Source organism: Balaenoptera physalus (assembly GCF_965194825.1).
Source record: "Balaenoptera physalus genome assembly, chromosome: 2".
NCBI lineage: Eukaryota > Metazoa > Chordata > Mammalia > Artiodactyla > Balaenopteridae > Balaenoptera > Balaenoptera physalus.
This window is the reverse complement of record NC_138883.1, coordinates 13964844-13982893: the sequence shown is the minus strand read 5'-3', so window position 1 is coordinate 13982893 and position 18050 is coordinate 13964844. Positions and strand designations below refer to the sequence as shown.

Genomic DNA, 18050 nt, shown 5'->3' with positions numbered 1-18050 from the left:
ATTTAAATGATTATAACTTGATTTTCAAGTATATTTATAAATAAGGCTTTTTCTAAAAAAAAAAAAAAAAAGAGAGAAAGAAAGATAAGGCTGCCCTAACTTTGCCTAACTTACTTGAAAGTGCTCAGATAATTTATTCCAACTAAAAACTTAACAACAACAGCAACAAAGCCACAGTTCTGAATGCTTCAGTCTTGCGTGTTACTTAGGCATGGTCTAAGTCTCGTTTTTATAGTCTGGGCTCTGTGTAGGGTGTTTTGCCTGTACGTCTGGACCTCTATCTAAAGGGCAGAGAGTCCACTATAAGACAAGACCCTTATTTATCCCTTTGAACCAATTTGTGACTTGGCAGACTTCCAGATACAAATGGAACCAGTTCCCTAGGAGTCAAAGAAGAGGGAGGTTTTTTTCTGGCACCTAACATCTTTCTTCCTCTAAAGAAAATCAGTTCATAATGCTGCTGACACAAGAAGGTGCCAAAGTAGTCAAAACAGCCATTAAGTGTTGTTCCATCTTTGCTTTTTGGCTCTGCCCAGATAGAAATAAAGATTCTAAAGGCTTCTAAATCACTCTTGGCTGGCAACACAAGGGAATGGTATTTCAGGGACACAAAGTAGCTACTCAATAAATATTTGTTGAATGATGCATCTCGGGTTAAAATACGTGGTGATTTTTAACACATTTCCCTCCAGAACAACTGTGGAGGGTTTTCTGATGACAAAAACTGAAAGGGGCAGCAAAGGGAGAGAAAGAGACTGATGCATTCCAGAAAGAAATGGAAAGCCAGTGTGGAGAGGGGGCGGGAAGGGCCAGGCTGCAGACCACCCCTGGGGAGCAACAAGCCCTCATTCCTCCACTACTGGGTACTGCGGTCAGGAAGCAGGTTGTGGTCTAGGATGTGTACGAGGAAGGATGCGCCTAGCCCTGAAGGTGAAGAAGAGCTCATCCTAGGAGACAAAGGTCAATTATAAGCTGTGACCTCTGGGGAAGCTGTCCCTCGATCACCCTGAAATAGAGTCCCATATGGTATGCAACCCACCCCTCCCTCCAGGCCGCTTTCCTGACATCACGGAAACACTCTCACAACTCAGTAATATCTTACTCCCTGTCTGTACAGAAACAAACGATTTTTCCAGGTCACTGTCCCAGGAACAGACTGCAGAAGTGAGTAGTGAGAAAGTAAAAGACAAAGACAAGGACAATCCACTCTGATCTTAATGGGGATATTCTACAAAATATCAACAGACTTAAAAATGCTGTTTGGATCATAAAACTATCAAGAGGCTGTAACGATCACCTCTGATGTGGTTAAGCACAGGCCGAAAATAACTATCTTTCAAGTTCTTATGGTCATTCCTGTACAGTTCCAGGAAATCCTTTAAAACTCATTTTCCTCAGCCATAAAAAAGATAGTTAAAGATGAGTCTTCAGAACACACAGCAATTCATGTATTTTGCTTTGAAGACATACTAAAAAAGCAACAATATCAATGGTACATTCATCCATTCATTCATGTAACAAAAACGTACTTGAGCGTTTACTCCACATCAGGCCCAGTGCCAACCGCTGGGGGGACTCAAAGGCAAGCAAGGTGGGGTGGTTCCCGCCCACAGAAATCCAGCCAAGTTCGAAACCTCGTTGCTAGACTCCTTTATTCCTTCCTCCTCTAGGGTTACTGGGATAGCACCTGAGACACAGAGAAGGCTACATAAATCTGGGTCCTCTGAGCCACAGAGGACCGCAGCATTCTCCAACACTGATCTGCTGACAGAAGGGTCCCGGAAGACTACGGTGTCTGCCTCTCTGGAGACTACGGGCCGGATTCCAGATTCACTCCGACCAGAGCTCTCACTGACATCAACGGGACTTCTAAGCACACCACAAGAACAAATAATCCCTCAAGAGTCGCAGAAGTCTTAACAGCACTAAATTTTTTCAAGTATGCCTTGGACAGGACTTAAATTTTCTCTCTTCTAGACCACATGAACAAAGAAAAGAAAAAAGTTAAATGAGGAATAATAACTCAAGTAGTTTCACCACATAACCACCTGTCTCACGCATGGGAAAAGTGCCTCCCTATGTAAGAGGAAGTTAGATTAACCAGAGAGGAAAAGCACCTGCTCTGGGGTCAACCTGTAGAACACCTGGGACACTATGCTCAGCGTAGACAGCAGAGCGAAACACGGGGAGAAAAAAGGCCCCCAAGGAAAGGAAATACTGTGGTCATGAGCCATTTTATACCTTTAACGCAGTGGTTCTAAACAAATGTGAAATAAGGACAAAAGCAATGATTATTTTTAAGTGCTATATTAACCTTAACCTGTGTGTGTGTGTGTGTGTGTGTGTGTGTGTGTGTGTGTTATGCACACAGGGGTTGTGATGTGAGTGACTGAAAGGAAGACATCAAGAAAGAGGAAGAAGACATATTTCTTACTCTTTACAGAAGCGTGTAAAGCTAAGTAGTGAACTGGTTCACATGCCCACTATAAGGCACATCTGCCATCTTTCAGAAATCCTGTAGACTTCCTATCTGAATCAGATTTTGACACAATCATTACTGTGTCTAAATAATATTTCTCAAATAAAATCATGGCCCTATTTTTTTTTTTAATGAAAGTTTTCTTTTCTTATGTTGACCTAATGATAGAGCTCTTTTTGTTTTTTCTCCCACTTTACTGAGGTATTTATCGACTCCATTTTGATTGAGTGGCTAAATAGTCATTCAGATGTCTAACTTGTGGCAACGATCAAGGGAGAAAAATTCAAGATTTGAAAAATCATAGGTATTTGAGAATAGAAAACCTACTTCGGTTTCTCTGATTCCTTTTTACTGTCTCTGATGCTTCTGGAAGATCTGTCCTTTTCAGAATCAGTATATGACTCAGATCCACTGCTACTTGACTGCCCACGATTTCTCTTGGTTTTCTTGTGGTGCTGATGCTTCCTTTTCTTCTTTTTCTCTTTCTTCTTTTTTCTGCTTGTTTGTTTGGGCTTTCTGTTAGTGTCACTTTCATCTGAAGGCTCTGAATTCAGAGGACTCCTGTTTGGGAAAATCAACATTAGAATTATTTTCAAAAGAGAATTAGGGAAATAATATGTAAGTAAGTATGCAAATAAACAAATATGCAAAAGGAAATTCTATAAATGCCCACACAGACTTACTATATGCCCATACATTATACAGTACCTTCCTGGATTGCAACTCACCTTAAAGATTTAAGAGTTGTACCTAAAATAACATCAGCTGAAGAAATTCTAATCTTTCTAAGATTTCTAAGCTTGTAAACCTATATTTTCATAGCTATATATTTTTAAATTAATCTACCAGTTATTTTATCAAATACAGTATTTTTTAATGCTATAAAAGGTTTATTTTCAGTCTTACATATTATGCCAGCATATCCTTAATGCCAAAAAAAAAAAAGGTTTAACTCTGGTCCTTGTTTTTTAAAGTTATAACGAGATCTTCCTTATTACTCCCTCTCATGCATCAACTATTCTCAATTTCTGAAAGCTTCCGACACTTTTAGAGTACATCATATTAATGAGACCATTTGGTCTATATCTGTGAGAGAGCTCATTTCTCAGTCCAGTGATCTATAACAAAATTCTTTCAAAGCTGGGTACAGATGTTTGCCATTTTGCTTTCCCCAAAGTTTTCATGAGGTTTTATCCTATGTTATTACAAAAGCTCCTTCTATTTTTGCATGCAACTTCTACCTTTATGCAACTAAAGAAATACCTGAATTACAATATTCTAAAAGTTACTAATGAGGTTAATAAAGTTACTTAAGAATCACAATGATGCCATTTCCCTGGTGGCCTAATTACTGGCAGTAACTGTGTCATGTACTTGCCACTCCAATGGAAAGGGAAAAAAAAGGATAATCTGTAAGAGTGATAAGGGAAAATAGTCAAAGATCACCTCATTACATCAGGTAAAAGGAAAAGTTTTACTTAACTCTTATCACAGTGTTTTCTAAGGAGCATCATTCAAACTAAGCTGACAAAGACTAAAAATCCACCTATCAAAAATATCAAAAAAACTACCTGGTCAGTAGCGACTCTTCAGAAACAAAGGCTGTGGCCTCTTCAGTTTGTTGGCCCAGAGATGTTACGGTTCCAACACAAAAGCTTGGGTTGCTCAGCCAGTCTAATTCTGCACATGGGCAAAAAGGAGAAAAGATCAATGAAATTAGCTCAATAGGATTTCTAAAGCAGGAAATCCATCTTACCAGCTGACATCTTAATTCACAGCCAACGTCAGCCAGAAATTTTGAACAGTCCACAGAAGCTGAAGGGAATCCATGAAATTGTTATTTCATAGGGCATGGGGCTTTAACACACTCTAAAATATTTGAAACTGAAATCCTCTTGTGATATCAGGCTGTAGCTTAAGCAAAAGCCATGTAATAAGCATGGCCTAAAATACAACAAGGCTTTATGTATTCCATCCACAGTCTAATGAGCATGGACTCTTCCAAAGCATTAGGTTTTAATGACCCCAAATTTGATTTAGACAATTCCAAAAAGTTAAAAAAAATCAAATCATGCATAGAAACCCACCAGGCTTAACATTATTCCAGAAGATTCAGATATTTTTCTTTAAAAAAAAATTCCAATGTTCTATCTTAGTATAGTAACTTAACATAAGCTTTTCCTTATAACAGTACTCTGTGAAAATAAAAACAGAAGGTGTCAACTTTTTAAATTAATGCTAAAATTATATAAGATGTTAATAATGATTATCTCTGGGCGGTGAGGTTAAATGTCCAAAATTTTTCTTCTTTCTGCTTATCCATTCATTTCTAACTCTTCTATAATGAACTATTTCTAAATTACTTATTTTCTAACTTTTAGGAGTCTTGGCTGTGAAGGAAAGAAAAAGAATGGTGGCAGCAAGGGGGCCCACGGAGGGGTGTGTATTTTGTCCTGTTTTGTTTTAGGATGGGAGGCCAGAGCATAATCACATGCTCAGGAGAAAGGACCCACAAAATGGTTGAAGTTAGAAGAGAGAAGGGTTAATTACATTTTTTAACAGTTGTACTGGGATATAGATTATATACAAGGTTCACCCATTTAAAGTGGACAAGTCAATGGTTTTTAGTATATTTAGAATTGTGCAACTGTCACTGTAAGATAATTTTAGAACATTTTCATCATCCCCAAAAGAAACCCCACACCTATTAGCAGCAACTCCCCATCACCCACCTCCTGCCCTCCGACTCCCACAACCAGCCCTAGGCAACCACGAATCTACTTTCTCTCTCCATAGATCTGCCAACTTTGGACATTTAATATAAACAAGATCATACAATATACGGTCTTTTGTAACTGGCTGCTTTCGCTTGGCATAATGTTTTCAAGGTTCATCCATGCTGTATCATGTATCAGTATTCCATTCGTTTCTATTGCTGAATAATAATTCCATTTTATGTCTATACCACATTTTATCCTTTAACAGTTCAGGGACACTTGGGTTGCTTCCACTTTTTGGCTATTATAAATAATGTTGCTATGAACATTCAGGTACAAGTTTTTATATGGACATATGTTTTCAGTTATCTTGGGCAGATATCTAGGAGCAGAATTGCTGGGTCATATGGTAACTCATGTTCAGCATTTTGAGGAACTGTCAGATTGTTTTCCTAACTGGCTGCACCATTTTATACTCCCATTAACAAGGTATGAGGATTCCAATTTCTCCACATCGCTGCCAGCTTGTTACTCTCTGTCTTTCAGATTACAGTCATCCTACTGGGTATGCTGTTTTCTCACTGTGGTTTTGATTTCCATTTCCCAGGTGACTAACGATGTTGAGAATCTTTTCATGTGTTTGCTTGTTGGCCCTTCATATTTCAACAGAAAGAGTTATTCAAATCTTTCCCCATTTTTTAACTGGGTTGTCTTTTTATTATTGAGTTGTAAGAGTTCTTTATATAGTCTGTATTCTAGTCCCTGATGGTAATTGCATCTTAGTGAAGAGGGGATATCAGAATGTATGCTCCATGATACAGTACCTTATTTTATTCACTGCTGTATCCCTAGCACTGAGAGCAATGCCTGGCATACATCAGTAGGAGTTTAATAAATATTTGTGGAAAAGAGGGGATGGAGGAAGGAAGGAAAGTTCCTAAAGAGAAAAGGTACATTGAAAAGCACAGGAAAAAGGGAAAGAAGAGAGGGAATCTAGCTTATGAAGGGCTTTACTGTAGGCCAAACAACAGGTTAAGCACTTAATTTACATCTTTTAATCCTCACAACAACCCTCTATAGGAGGTACTACAATCTTCATTGTACAGAAGAGGAAACTAAGGCTCAAAGGGATCAAGTAATTTTTAAGGTCATACTTAATAAGAGTTTAAAGAATTGTTCATGCAGTCTTTCTTCTACTGTCTCCTTTTTCCTTCTGTGGGGTTCCCTTCCCTTGGGCCTAATTCCTGGCAAGAGGTATGCGAAAATAGTTCCTGTTGCTCACTGAGATCACAATTATTTTCACAATAATTGGATTCTATCATGAGCAGAGGAAAAGTGAGAAAAAATGGAACAAACAATATGCAAGAAGAGATGCTCTCAAAGAAGTCCATTATATTTTTACATAAATATCTGGATAGTGAGGACAGCTTGGAGGAAGTGTAAAGAAATAGATACATTAAAACAACAAAGTGTGTAGCTCTCCAAAGTCCTTCAGAAGGTACAAAAAAAAGCTTTTAAAGGATGCATTTAAGGCTTTGCCATATGGGACCACTGTGGGGAGGAAAAAAAGTAGTTTATAAAGAACTAAAACTCTTGGGTTTTGGACTCAAATCATCACTGACCCTCTGAGTGACCTTCATCTCAATCAAATGACCTTTTATAGGAACAAAAGGTATTTTTACCTGATAAGAAGTTGCTGCTGCTTTTTGGGGGGTGGGAGGAGGGAAGCTATCATATTAACAGTGACCATGTGTGGAATATTAAAGTAATAATCATTGGGTGTTAGGCTTAGAAAAATTTGGGAGGTCACCTGGTCCAGAGATTTTCAAACTTTCTTAGCCAAGGAACTCACTGTTCAAGCACAATCTTTCAGAGAAGTTCAAAATGCAGAACAGAAAAAGCAGGATGCCCTTGTTGGGGGCTCACAGGGAGGGAGCAGGTCCACAAAGGCTCACTGGAGCACAGCCTGGATACCCTTCCCTCAGTTACAGATCAATAGTCGGAGGCTCAAAGAAGTTAAGTCACACACACATCTGGATCTGGGATCCTCCATCCAGCCCCCTCTAACCATGCCATGGTGCTAACTCTTCACCGCCTCAACTAAGGAGTTGCTTTTCCTAAGTCTCCCTGCAATCGGTACAGGCGGCTACAACAGCAATTTTCACATCGCAATCTCATTATCTGCATGCCAAGTCTTCCCATCATAGTCTAAGCCAAAGGCCAACAACTCAAATCCTTACAGGGACCAGATGAGTAATGATTACTATGACACTATCAAGAGTGACAACAGAAAAAAAGAAAACGACAAAAATATTCTTCCAGCCAAACAAATATACCAACTGGTTTACAACTTGTGCATCCAAGTTTCCAGCTTGCCTCCACTCCTCCCACTCCCTTCTTTCCAAACCAAAAGAAACATGAGGGCAGGAGCCATGACTATTCACTCCTGTATTCCCAACTCCTAGCACAGTGCCTTGGTACAAAGTAACTGGAGTCAATAAATATTTGTTGAATAAGTAAAGTGAATGAAGATCTGAATCATATCTCTGCATCCCTGTACCCCCAGCAACTAATTTACAGAACTGAAAAAATTTGATTGTTAAAAGCATGCCATTATCTAGGCATAAAGTACTACTTAATAATTCTTCCAGTCTTCATTGTAAATTCAGATTTAATCATTAAAGAATGGACCATCTACTATGCGTCCAGGCACAGTTCCAGGCTTTGGAGGCACAGTGGTGAACAAGTCCCTGCTCACGTGGTGCTTATATTTAACCATAACATTAACTGTTCATGTGATACATTTGCATTCTTAAATTTTAATTACACAGAATCCTAGAAAGTCATCTGAGATCAAAAGATGCTTTATTAATCAGATTGCAAAGTCCTTTTCTATATTTACTTACATCCTCAAATAATTTACAAATACCAATTATGTATTTAGATAACTGTGCTCATACCAAGCAGGATGTAACACGTTACAGAGAAGACTAGCAGGATACCACATGCCTAGGGTTTAAGATAGAGAAGATGACTAGCTGACAAACCTTTTGTCCCGGCAGGTTAGTAAGTAAATCACAGGTTGAAACTTACCTGGAAATTAGCACCCTGCTATACACATACACACATCTAAGAAAGGGAGAAGAGTGTAAGTATCAGGCAGAAAAACCACTTTAGAACTACTGCCTAACAAAAACAGGCAGGTATCTACAAAAACCACATCGTGTGCAATTTTACAGAAAAAAATATAATGAATTATCACTGAATACTTCAAGCTGAAATGCTTTTTGCGATTATATAAGTTTATTATATAATTCTATTTCTCCATCACTAGTGAAAATGCTTTAATTCAATTCCACTACAGATGGAGGGAAGAAGGAATTGTCATGAATAGATTTAAATTTTAAAAACAAATTTTGGGGACTTCCCTGGTGGCAGTGGTCAAGAATCCACCTGCCAATGCAGGGAACACGGATTCGATCCCTGGTCCGGGAAGATCCCACATGCCGCGGAGCAACAAAGTCTGTGCGCCACAGCTACTGAGCCTGCGCTCTAGAGCTCACGAGCCACAACTACTGAGCCCGTGTGCCACAACTACCGAAGCCCGCGCACCTATAGCCTGTGCTCCGCAACAGGAGAAGCCACCGCACTGAGAAGCCCGTGCACCGCAACGAAGAGCAGCCCCCGCTCACCGCAACTAGAGAAAGCCCCGCGCGCAGCAACGAAGACCCAACACAGCCAAAAATAAATAAATTAATTAATAATAAATTTTTTTTTAATTAAAAAGTAAAAAAAATAAAAACAAATTTTGAACCACAAGTGGATAAAATATCCTTGTTCTACACCCATTCCCCATTGTATTAGGCTTTCCCCCGCTTTTCCAAAGTTCACTTTATGGCACTTCAGTTTTATGAAAGACCTTCAACTAGTACCTATTTTCACTAGCCAAAGTCCGAAGAGGATTTTCGCTTTTACCAAAAAAAAAAAAGCGAAAAGCAAAAGCAGCCTTCAGTGTTCGTCTTGCAGCGAGCCTTCAGAGAGGCAGCAAGCATCCCAAGCAGCAACAGTGGCCTCAGCAAGCTCCTCCCCAGGAAGGGGCGCAGCATCGAGCCGCCACAGCTTTCAACTATGTCTGTGAGTGTCTGTGCTTTATCCTCATTTACTCTGTGCATCCGTTAGCAAGACGTGGCCTGAAGTAACTGTTTCTTCACCGTACGCCATTTCAGCTTAGGAAAGGTTTCATCGGAACGCTGCTCTACCTTCAGATAGTGGGGGAAACCTGTATAACAACATAGCACTGATTATGAGTTTACGTGAACTCAGAGGCAAGCGCCACCCCTTCAGGGATAATTCAAAAGACATTTCTAGGGCTCTACAGCATCTATATGAGGGAAGGGGGTTATTCCTTTAAAAAGAATGAGCCAAGCTCTTTGTTTTGATGGAAACACTTGATTCCTGACAAAGAATCTGAGAGTACAAGCATTCGTACAAACAGCACTGGCAAACATGACTAAGAACTGCATTTAAGACGCCGAGTACAGAGAATCTAAGCAAAGTCAGCCTTTCCACAGAGTTAACCTACAATTTGAAGAGACCCAGGGACCCAAAGGTAATGTTTAAACAACCAAACCCCAACATTCCAATATCACAGTGTGGTTTATAATACATTTCCCGGTGTCAGAAGGACTTGCGTTCAAACACTGGCTTTAAAGTTTATTCGTTGTGCAACTCGGAACAAAAAAACCTAATCTCTCCAAGTCTTCTCCTTTCATCCAGCACTTCTTCACTGAGAGCCAGGCATGGACAAACCCAGGACAGCCCTCAGGGGGCGGACACACTGGCAGTCATTTACATGCAATTAGACAAACGCCAAGATAAAGAAGAGTTACAGGGTATAATAAGAGCACAAAGTTGGGTTCCCTAGTCCAAACTAGGTATGGATCAGAGAAAGCTGCCTGGGAGAACAGCTCAATAAGACCTAAAGGATGAGAAAAACAAGTAGGCAAATATGCTCCTAGGAAGCATCTAGGCAGGGGAAATGGCTTATACAAAGGCCTGAACGTGAGAAAGCATGACTCTCTGGGAAACAGGAGAAAGCTGCTATGGCTGGACGACTGGGAGTGAGGGGGAGGAGGAGCAAAATGAAGCCGGAGAGGTTCAGGGGCCTTAAAAACAACCATATTAGAGTTTGTGTTTACCCTAAGAGCAATGGGAAAATGCTTGAGTTTTGAGCAAGGGTGACAAAATCAGGTCTAGGGTTCAAAAGATCAGCAGCAAAGAGTAGTGTTTAAGCACACACGTTTTGAAGCTAGATTGCTTGAGCCCAAATCCTGGTTCTATGCCTGTTTCCTCCTCCCTAAAAATGCTGACAATAATACCGACTTCATAGGGTTGTTATGAGGATTCAGTGACTTAATATGTATTTGTAAAGCATTTAGACCAGTGAATGGCACATAGTGGTTTTTAAAATTTTTTTATTGAAGTATAGTTGATTTACAATGTTGTGCCCATCTCTGCTGTACAGCAAAGTGACTCAGTTATACACATACATTCTTTTTTATATTCTTTTCCATTATGGCTTTTCCCAGGATATTGAATTTAGTTCCCTGGGCTATACAGTAGGACCTTGTTGTTTATCCATTTTATATACAATAGTTTGTATCTACTAACCCCAAACTCCCAATCCATCCCTCCCCCCACCCCACCCCCTCCCCTGGCAACCACAAGTTTGTTCTCTATGACTGTAAGTCTTTCTGTTTTGTAGGTAGGTTCATTTGTGCCATATTTTAGATTCCACATATAAGTGATAGCACGTGGTATTTGTCTTTCTCTTTCTGACTTACTTCATTTAGTACAATAATCTCTCGGTACATCCACGTTGTTGCAAATGGCATTATTTCATTCTTTTTTATGGCTGAGTAATATTCCATTGTATGTATGTGCCACATCTTCTTTATCTATTCATCTGTTGATGGACATTTAGGTTGTTTCCATGTCTTGGCTACTGTGAATAGTGCTGTGATGAACACAGGGGTGCATGTATCTTTCTGAATTATAGTTTTGTCCAGATATATGCCCAGGAGTGGGACTGCAGGATCATATGGTAGTTCTATTTTTAGTTTTCTGAGGAACCTCCATACTGTCTTCCACAGTGGCTACACCAACTTACATTCCCACCAACAGTATAAGAGGGTTCCCTTTTCTCCACACCCTCTCCAGCATTTGTTATTTGTACACTTTTTAATGATGGCCATTCTGACTGGTGTGAGGTGGTACCTCATTGTACTTTTGACTTGCATTTCTCTAATAATTAGCAGTGTTGAGTATCTTTCCATGTGCCTATCGGCCATCTGTATGTCTTCTTTGGAGAAATGTCTATTTAGGTCTTCTGCCCAGTTTTCAATTGGGTTGTTTGGTTTTTTGTTGTTGAGTTGTATGATCTGTTGGTGTATTTTGGAAATTAAGCCCTTGTTGGTCGCATCATTTGCAAATATTTTCTCCCATTCTGTGGGTTGTCTTTTCGTTTTGTTTATGGTTTCCTTTGCTGTGCAAAAGCTTGTAAGTTTGATTAGGTCCCATTTGTTTAGTTTTGTTTTTATTTCTATTGTTTTGGGAGACTGACCTAAGAAAACACTGGTATGGTTTATATCAGAGACACATAGTGTTTTTAAATAAGTCGTTTTAAAATTCTGGCTACGGTGTGGAGAGTGGTTCAGGGAGTGACTATTTAGGAGGCCGTTGTAATAATCCAGGGGATGACCGTGGTGACAATTATGCAGTGGCAGTGAGCATAGAGGGAAACTAACAAATTTAAGAGTTATTTGGAAGGACTGGATGAAGAACTGAATGGGGGAAACAGCAAGTTGAGGTATGTGTCTAAGTTTTGGCCTGGGAGAATGGTGGTGCCATTTTCTGACATGTGGACACAGAAAGAAGAGCAGGTTTCAGGTAAAAAGGCAATGTGTGTAGTTTCTTCCCCAAATATAAATAATACACCTGACTCGTATGCCTCATATCTTCCATCCCAACTCTGTCTAAATATTCAACCCCCAAGCAACAATGTTTTAGAGTAGACAAGCCTAATAAATCTGATGGTGTAGAAAGAAAAGCTCGAGAATTGGAGGGATCACACACTGGGGTCTTTCTGCTGCTCCTAACACAAGGGAGGCGCTGGATACCTGTTTGTTGAGAGAATGAAGGCTACTGAATTTAGCCTCCCCAAAACACTTACTGAGTGTGATGCCTGCTTAAATCCTGGCCTAACTCTTAACAGTACCGAAAGAGTGGAGAACAGAGCCTCTCTCACTTGCTTTGGTATTGCTCATCTTTCCTGTCCAGGAGTTTTTTGTTTCTGTTTTTGTTTTTGATTGAAACTCTGCACACACCAGTACTAACACCATCTTACATTTTTATAACATTTTATAGTGTAAGGCCAAAAGTACAGTGCTTCTATTTTTAACAGCAAAATACCAGAAACAGTCAAAATGTCCTTAATAGGGACTGACAGAATAAAGTATGTGACATCCACACTATGGAGCTCTGTGTACCAGTCAAAAGAAGTGAGGAAGACTTCTATACTCCACTGTAGAGTGATGTCTGGGATTTTAGGTAAAATGCAGAATAATATGCATTTAAGAAACAGAAGTGGAGGGGGGAGGAGAGATAAATTTGGGACTTGGAATTAACAGATACACACTACTATATATAAAATAGAGAAACGATGAGGACCTATTGTATAGCACAGGGAACTATATTTAATATCTTGTAATAACCTATAATGGAAAAGAATCTGAAAAAGTATATATATATATATATATATGTATGTATAACTAAATCAATTTGCTGCATATCTGAAACATTGTAAATTAACTATACTTTAATAGAAAAACAAAAAATTAAAATAAAAAAGAGAAACAGAACGGAAATGTAGTTGCTCATATTAAGGAGGAAAAAAACGGAAGGATATCATTGACTACTAAAAATTCTAAACTGTAGGGGAAAGTTGGAGAATTGAGATGGAAGTTTTTTCTCTGAAAATAACTGGGTTATATGTATTTTCAACTTTAGAACCATGTAAATGTTTCACAACATTATAAAACAGGACCAAATCAAAAAGAAGAAAAACACAATCCCCCAAAATTAAAAACAAATATACCTAATTGTATATCAAATTGGTAATGAAACCACACAGAGAATTATTTCAAGTGAATTTAAAACACAGTAATTTGACAGCACGTGGGTTGTGGGATATAGCCTAAGGACAAATAGAACCATAAAGAAATAGTGAACTATTTAGTATTGTCATATTACTATTGTTATTTTGGATCTATACATAGTTGGACTAATGACACTAAGAACTAATATTTTCAGCATAAGAGGAAATAAATATAAATAGTAAGTCAAAGAAATCAATTAAAAATCTCATAATCTTAAACTTGGATTAGAAATATCAGTATGAAGTCATGATGTATTTTTCTCTTTCTGGTTCTGGCCACTGAAAATGTTTAGAAGTAATGACAACCCAGTGCCATGAGTACTCCCAACATCCAATTTGTGGTTTTAACATACCCATACCATTTTCCACTAAGAGAAACCAGGGTTCCTTTGAGAAATGGTCAATTCCAGGCCATAATAAAACATGTAAGCGATGAGCTCTGGGCAGCTTTTAGGGCAGAAAGCAAGGAAGTGATTAAAGACAACCGGTTTATGCCAAAAGACACAGGCCCAACTTGATCAAGGCCCCATTAGCCAAAAATGGGACAATTTGAGCATTAGAAAATAGTATTTGCAATGGACTGAAATATAAGTATGTTAAAAATTCATGAGTTCATAATTAAAGGGGGTAGGGAGAAACACCTCACTTGTCACCTCTAAAAGTTGCCAAGACCCAAACTTGTTATTCTGTAAACTGACAAAAGGAACAAATCAAGTATTCATCCTGTCTTTCCTGCCTGAACTGTATTTCGGGGTATCCCAACAGTGTTGAGAAAAAGTTCTTTATAGGATAACTGATACTAATAAATATAGGAGGAATGCTAAAAACGGAAAATAACCATTTTGTAACCCCAATGAAACGGTGGATCTAAGCAATAATCATAAGTGGCTGCAAAAATCATGAGGTGAAAGCCTGATGGGCAGCTTCATGATGGATGAATCAGGCCACCCAGGAATCCACCGATCAATCTCACTACTAAAAGAGAGAAAACTGGACCACTCATCCTCCTGATTTGGCTCATCAGCAAGTGTAGAGCATACCCAATGAGGTATTTTCAACTAAAAACACTGTACCTGAATCTAATTAACTCTCTACATCTAACTATCAGTTTACAGGAAATTCTAGGGTAGAGAAGCATGTTAAATGACACCATAAGGATTTGGTGGGAAATGTCTATAGGACAAATGACGCAGTTTCCTCAACAAATCACAAGGGAAAACAGAAGGGAGGGAGAAACTGTTTTATATTTTTTAAAAAGACCTAAGAGACATATCCAAAATGCACTGTTGGATTTCTTTGGATATTGACTTGAAGAAACCAACTGTAAAAGGCCATTTTTGAAACAACTCTGGCAATTTGAACATTAACTGACAATTAGATGATATTAAAGAATTATAGTTAATTTCATTATGCTTAATAATGTTGTGTTTAAATTTTTTTAAATACAATACTTTATAAAAAGCTCTTAACATTCTCTAACACCATACACAAAAATAAACCCAAACTGGATTAAAGACCTAAAATGTAAGACCAGATGCTGTAAAACTCTTAGAGGAAAACATAGGCAGAACACTCTCTGATGTACACTGCAGCAGTATCTTTTTGGATCCACCTCTTAGAGTAACGAAAATAAAAACAAAAATAAACAAATGGGACCTCATTAAACTTAAAAGCTTTTGCACAGCAAAGGGAACCATAAACAAAATGAAAAGACAACCCACAGAAGGGGAGAAAATATTTGCAAACAATGTGACCGACAAGGGATTCATCTCCAAAATATACAAACAGCTCATACATACAGCTCATATTGATACAGCTCAATATCAAAAAAGTAAACAACCCAATCAAAAAAAAAGAAAAAGTGGGCACAAATCTAAATAGACATTTCTCCAAAGAAGACATACAGATGGCCGATAGGCACATGGAAAGATGCTCAACACTGCTAATTATTAGAGAAATGCAAATCAAAACTACAATGAGGTATCAACTCACACCAGTCAGAATGGTCATCATCAAAAAGTCTATAAACAATAAGTGCTGGAGAGGGTGTGGAGAAAAGGGAACCCTCCTACACTGTTGGTGGGAATGTAAATTGATACAGCCACTATGGAGAACAGTATGGAGGTTCCTTAAAAAACTAAAAATAGAACTACCATATGACCCAGCAATTCCACTACTGGACATATACCCTGAAAAAACCATATTTCAAAAAGATACATGCACCCCACTATTCACTGCAGCGCTATTTACAATAACCAAGACATGGAAGCAACCTAAATGTCCATCAACAAATGAATGGATAAAGAAGATGTGGTACATATATGCAATGGAATATTAGTCAGCCATAAAAAAGAGTGAAATAATGCCATTTGCAACAACATGGATAAACCTAGAGATTATCATAGTAAGTGAAGTCAGAGAAAGAGAAAGACAAACACCATATGCTATCACTTATATGTGGAATCTAAAAAATGATACAAATGAACTTATTTACAAACCAGAAACAGACTCACAGACTTAGAAAAACTTATGGTTACCAAAGAGGAAAGGTGGGGGGTGAGGAATAAATTAGGAGATTGGGATTAACATATATACATTACTATATATAAAATGGATAATCAACAAGGACCTACTGTATAGCACAGGGAACTCTACTCAATACTCTGTAATAACCTATATGGGAAAAGAATCTGAAAAAGAATAGATATATGTATATGTATAACTAAATCATCTTGTTGTACACCTGGAATTAACACATTTTAAATCAACTACACTGCAATATAAAATAAAAATTAAAAAAACAAAATGAAAATAAATAAATTAAAAAAGAATAAAAAGCTCTTTTACAATCATTACCCTCATGCTGGGTACCCAGAAGATGTCCAATAAATACTGGTTAAGATAAATGACAAGAGAACATTCCCCTGTAAACCTGCCACTTCACCCTCCCAAAATAAAAGGATTAACCCTTGGCCTGTTATTCAAGTCAGTACCATCCCTCATCACCAGTTCCAACCATATTTCCCAAGGTGCCTCCTTACACCTCTACATTTCCAGACAAATTGAACTATTTGCAGTTTTTTGCAGAGGTCTCATGTTTTCCTTCCTGCGTGCCTTTGAAGGCCCTGGAATGCCCTTCCACTATTTCTTTGTCCAAATCCTACCCTCTTGAAGACCCATCTCCAAAGTTAGCTCCTATATAATGCTTTCTTTGAACTTCCCCACAGAAGTCATTATTCCTCTGGTTCACCTGTGTCATCTATAACATCCCACCTTGTATGTACTGTTACTTTTTTGTTAAGTACCTACTATTGGTCTGTACATTCAGCTAATACTTATCGAACACCTACTATACTTTGGGCCTGTGCTAGGGGTTAACGATGCTTCAATGAATAGACAAACACTGTTTCTGACTACATGGATGTTACGGTCTAGTAACGGATGACCAAAATTACACTAATTATATAAGAAATTACTCACAATTATGAGAAGTATACCAAAAAAAGAAATGTAGGAATTACGACAGGATACGATAAAGGTGTCAGACACAGCTGGACTCTGCCACATAAGGGCATGATTTAGGATTAATCACTTCAAATTACAATTCACTATGTGCATTGTGTTTTTAACAATGCAGATCTGGGAACGCTTATGGCTTAAATAAAATATGTAATGCCATTACCTGACCTACAGTCGACCCTCAATAAATAAATGTTAGTTCTTATTCCCAGAAGCTGTGCCCATCTGGAGAGAAACTGTGTTTGATTAGCCTTTGGATCCTAATTCTCTAGCTCTTGGTCGGCCGAAAGGTATGAGCCCAATAAACAATTCAGAATAAGGAGAACAGAGAAGGAAAAAAAGCTGTAATAAGAACACCCAGCATTTGCATCAGGAGTCTCCCCGAGATGTGGAGTACCACTGTTTCCATTTTACAGGTGAAGGAACTGAGGCTGGGGGGAGAAAACGGGGTTCAACAATATGATTACATGGAAGTCCCAGCTCCGAGGCCTCTCCTGGTCTTTCTTTCTCCTTCTGGACTCTACAACTCGAGCCCAGAAACCCGGACGAGTGCCGCTGCTCCTCCCACAAGGCTTTGCAGCACCGCGGAGAACTCTGGGATACAAATGAATAAACAAATCCAAGGCAAGGGCGAGACCTGGGCCCAAGAAACTCCGCCCTAAGCCTGCCAAGTACCTTCTTCATCCCTTTTGTGTGCTTACCTTTCCTGGGGCTCCCACTCTCGGGCGCCTCACTAACACTCGCAAAGGCGGGGAACAGCGCCATGATCACAGGCCGCACTGCCTTTTCACTCCACAAAAATGGCGCCGGGAAGCCGAGGCCGGTAGTAAGGCCCTTGCGGTCGCTGTGCACTCTGGGAAGTGTAGTTTTCCCGTCGGTCCTTTGGCCTGGACCCCACCCGCGGGGGCGGGGCGGAATGAAAGGGGGCGGGGCATGATGGGGGAGGGGCGGAAGGGACCACTTCCCAGTAATTAGTACCGTCAGGCTTCTGTGAGAACCGGAAAATGCTGAGACTGGAGGTGCAACTGTTCAGAGCACAAAGTTCAAGGAAGTTGGGATTCTGATTACACCCCTGAGTTCACACCATGGCTTCCTAACTGACTCAAATCAAACTCCCTAA

General features: G+C 39.1%; 1 protein-coding gene across 6 annotated transcripts in view; it reads right to left on the bottom strand.

Annotated features, from left to right (window-relative positions):
• Positions 1-17761, bottom strand: part of NRDE2 (NRDE-2, necessary for RNA interference, domain containing) — a 47503-nt gene extending 29742 nt beyond the window's left edge. For all 6 annotated transcript variants that reach the window (XR_014260954.1, XM_082451213.1, XM_082451214.1 and 3 more), the window contains exons 1-3: positions 17632-17761; positions 4051-4159; positions 2807-3040 (exon numbers count right to left, since the gene is read on the bottom strand). Coding sequence is in view for 5 of the 6 variants with exons in the window: in XM_082451213.1 (XP_082307339.1) it covers positions 2807-3040; positions 4051-4159; positions 17632-17695 (407 nt within the window). In the remaining variant the exon portion in view is untranslated. The remainder of the gene's footprint in view (positions 1-2806; positions 3041-4050; positions 4160-17631) is intronic.
• Positions 17762-18050: the final 289 nt, after the last annotated feature.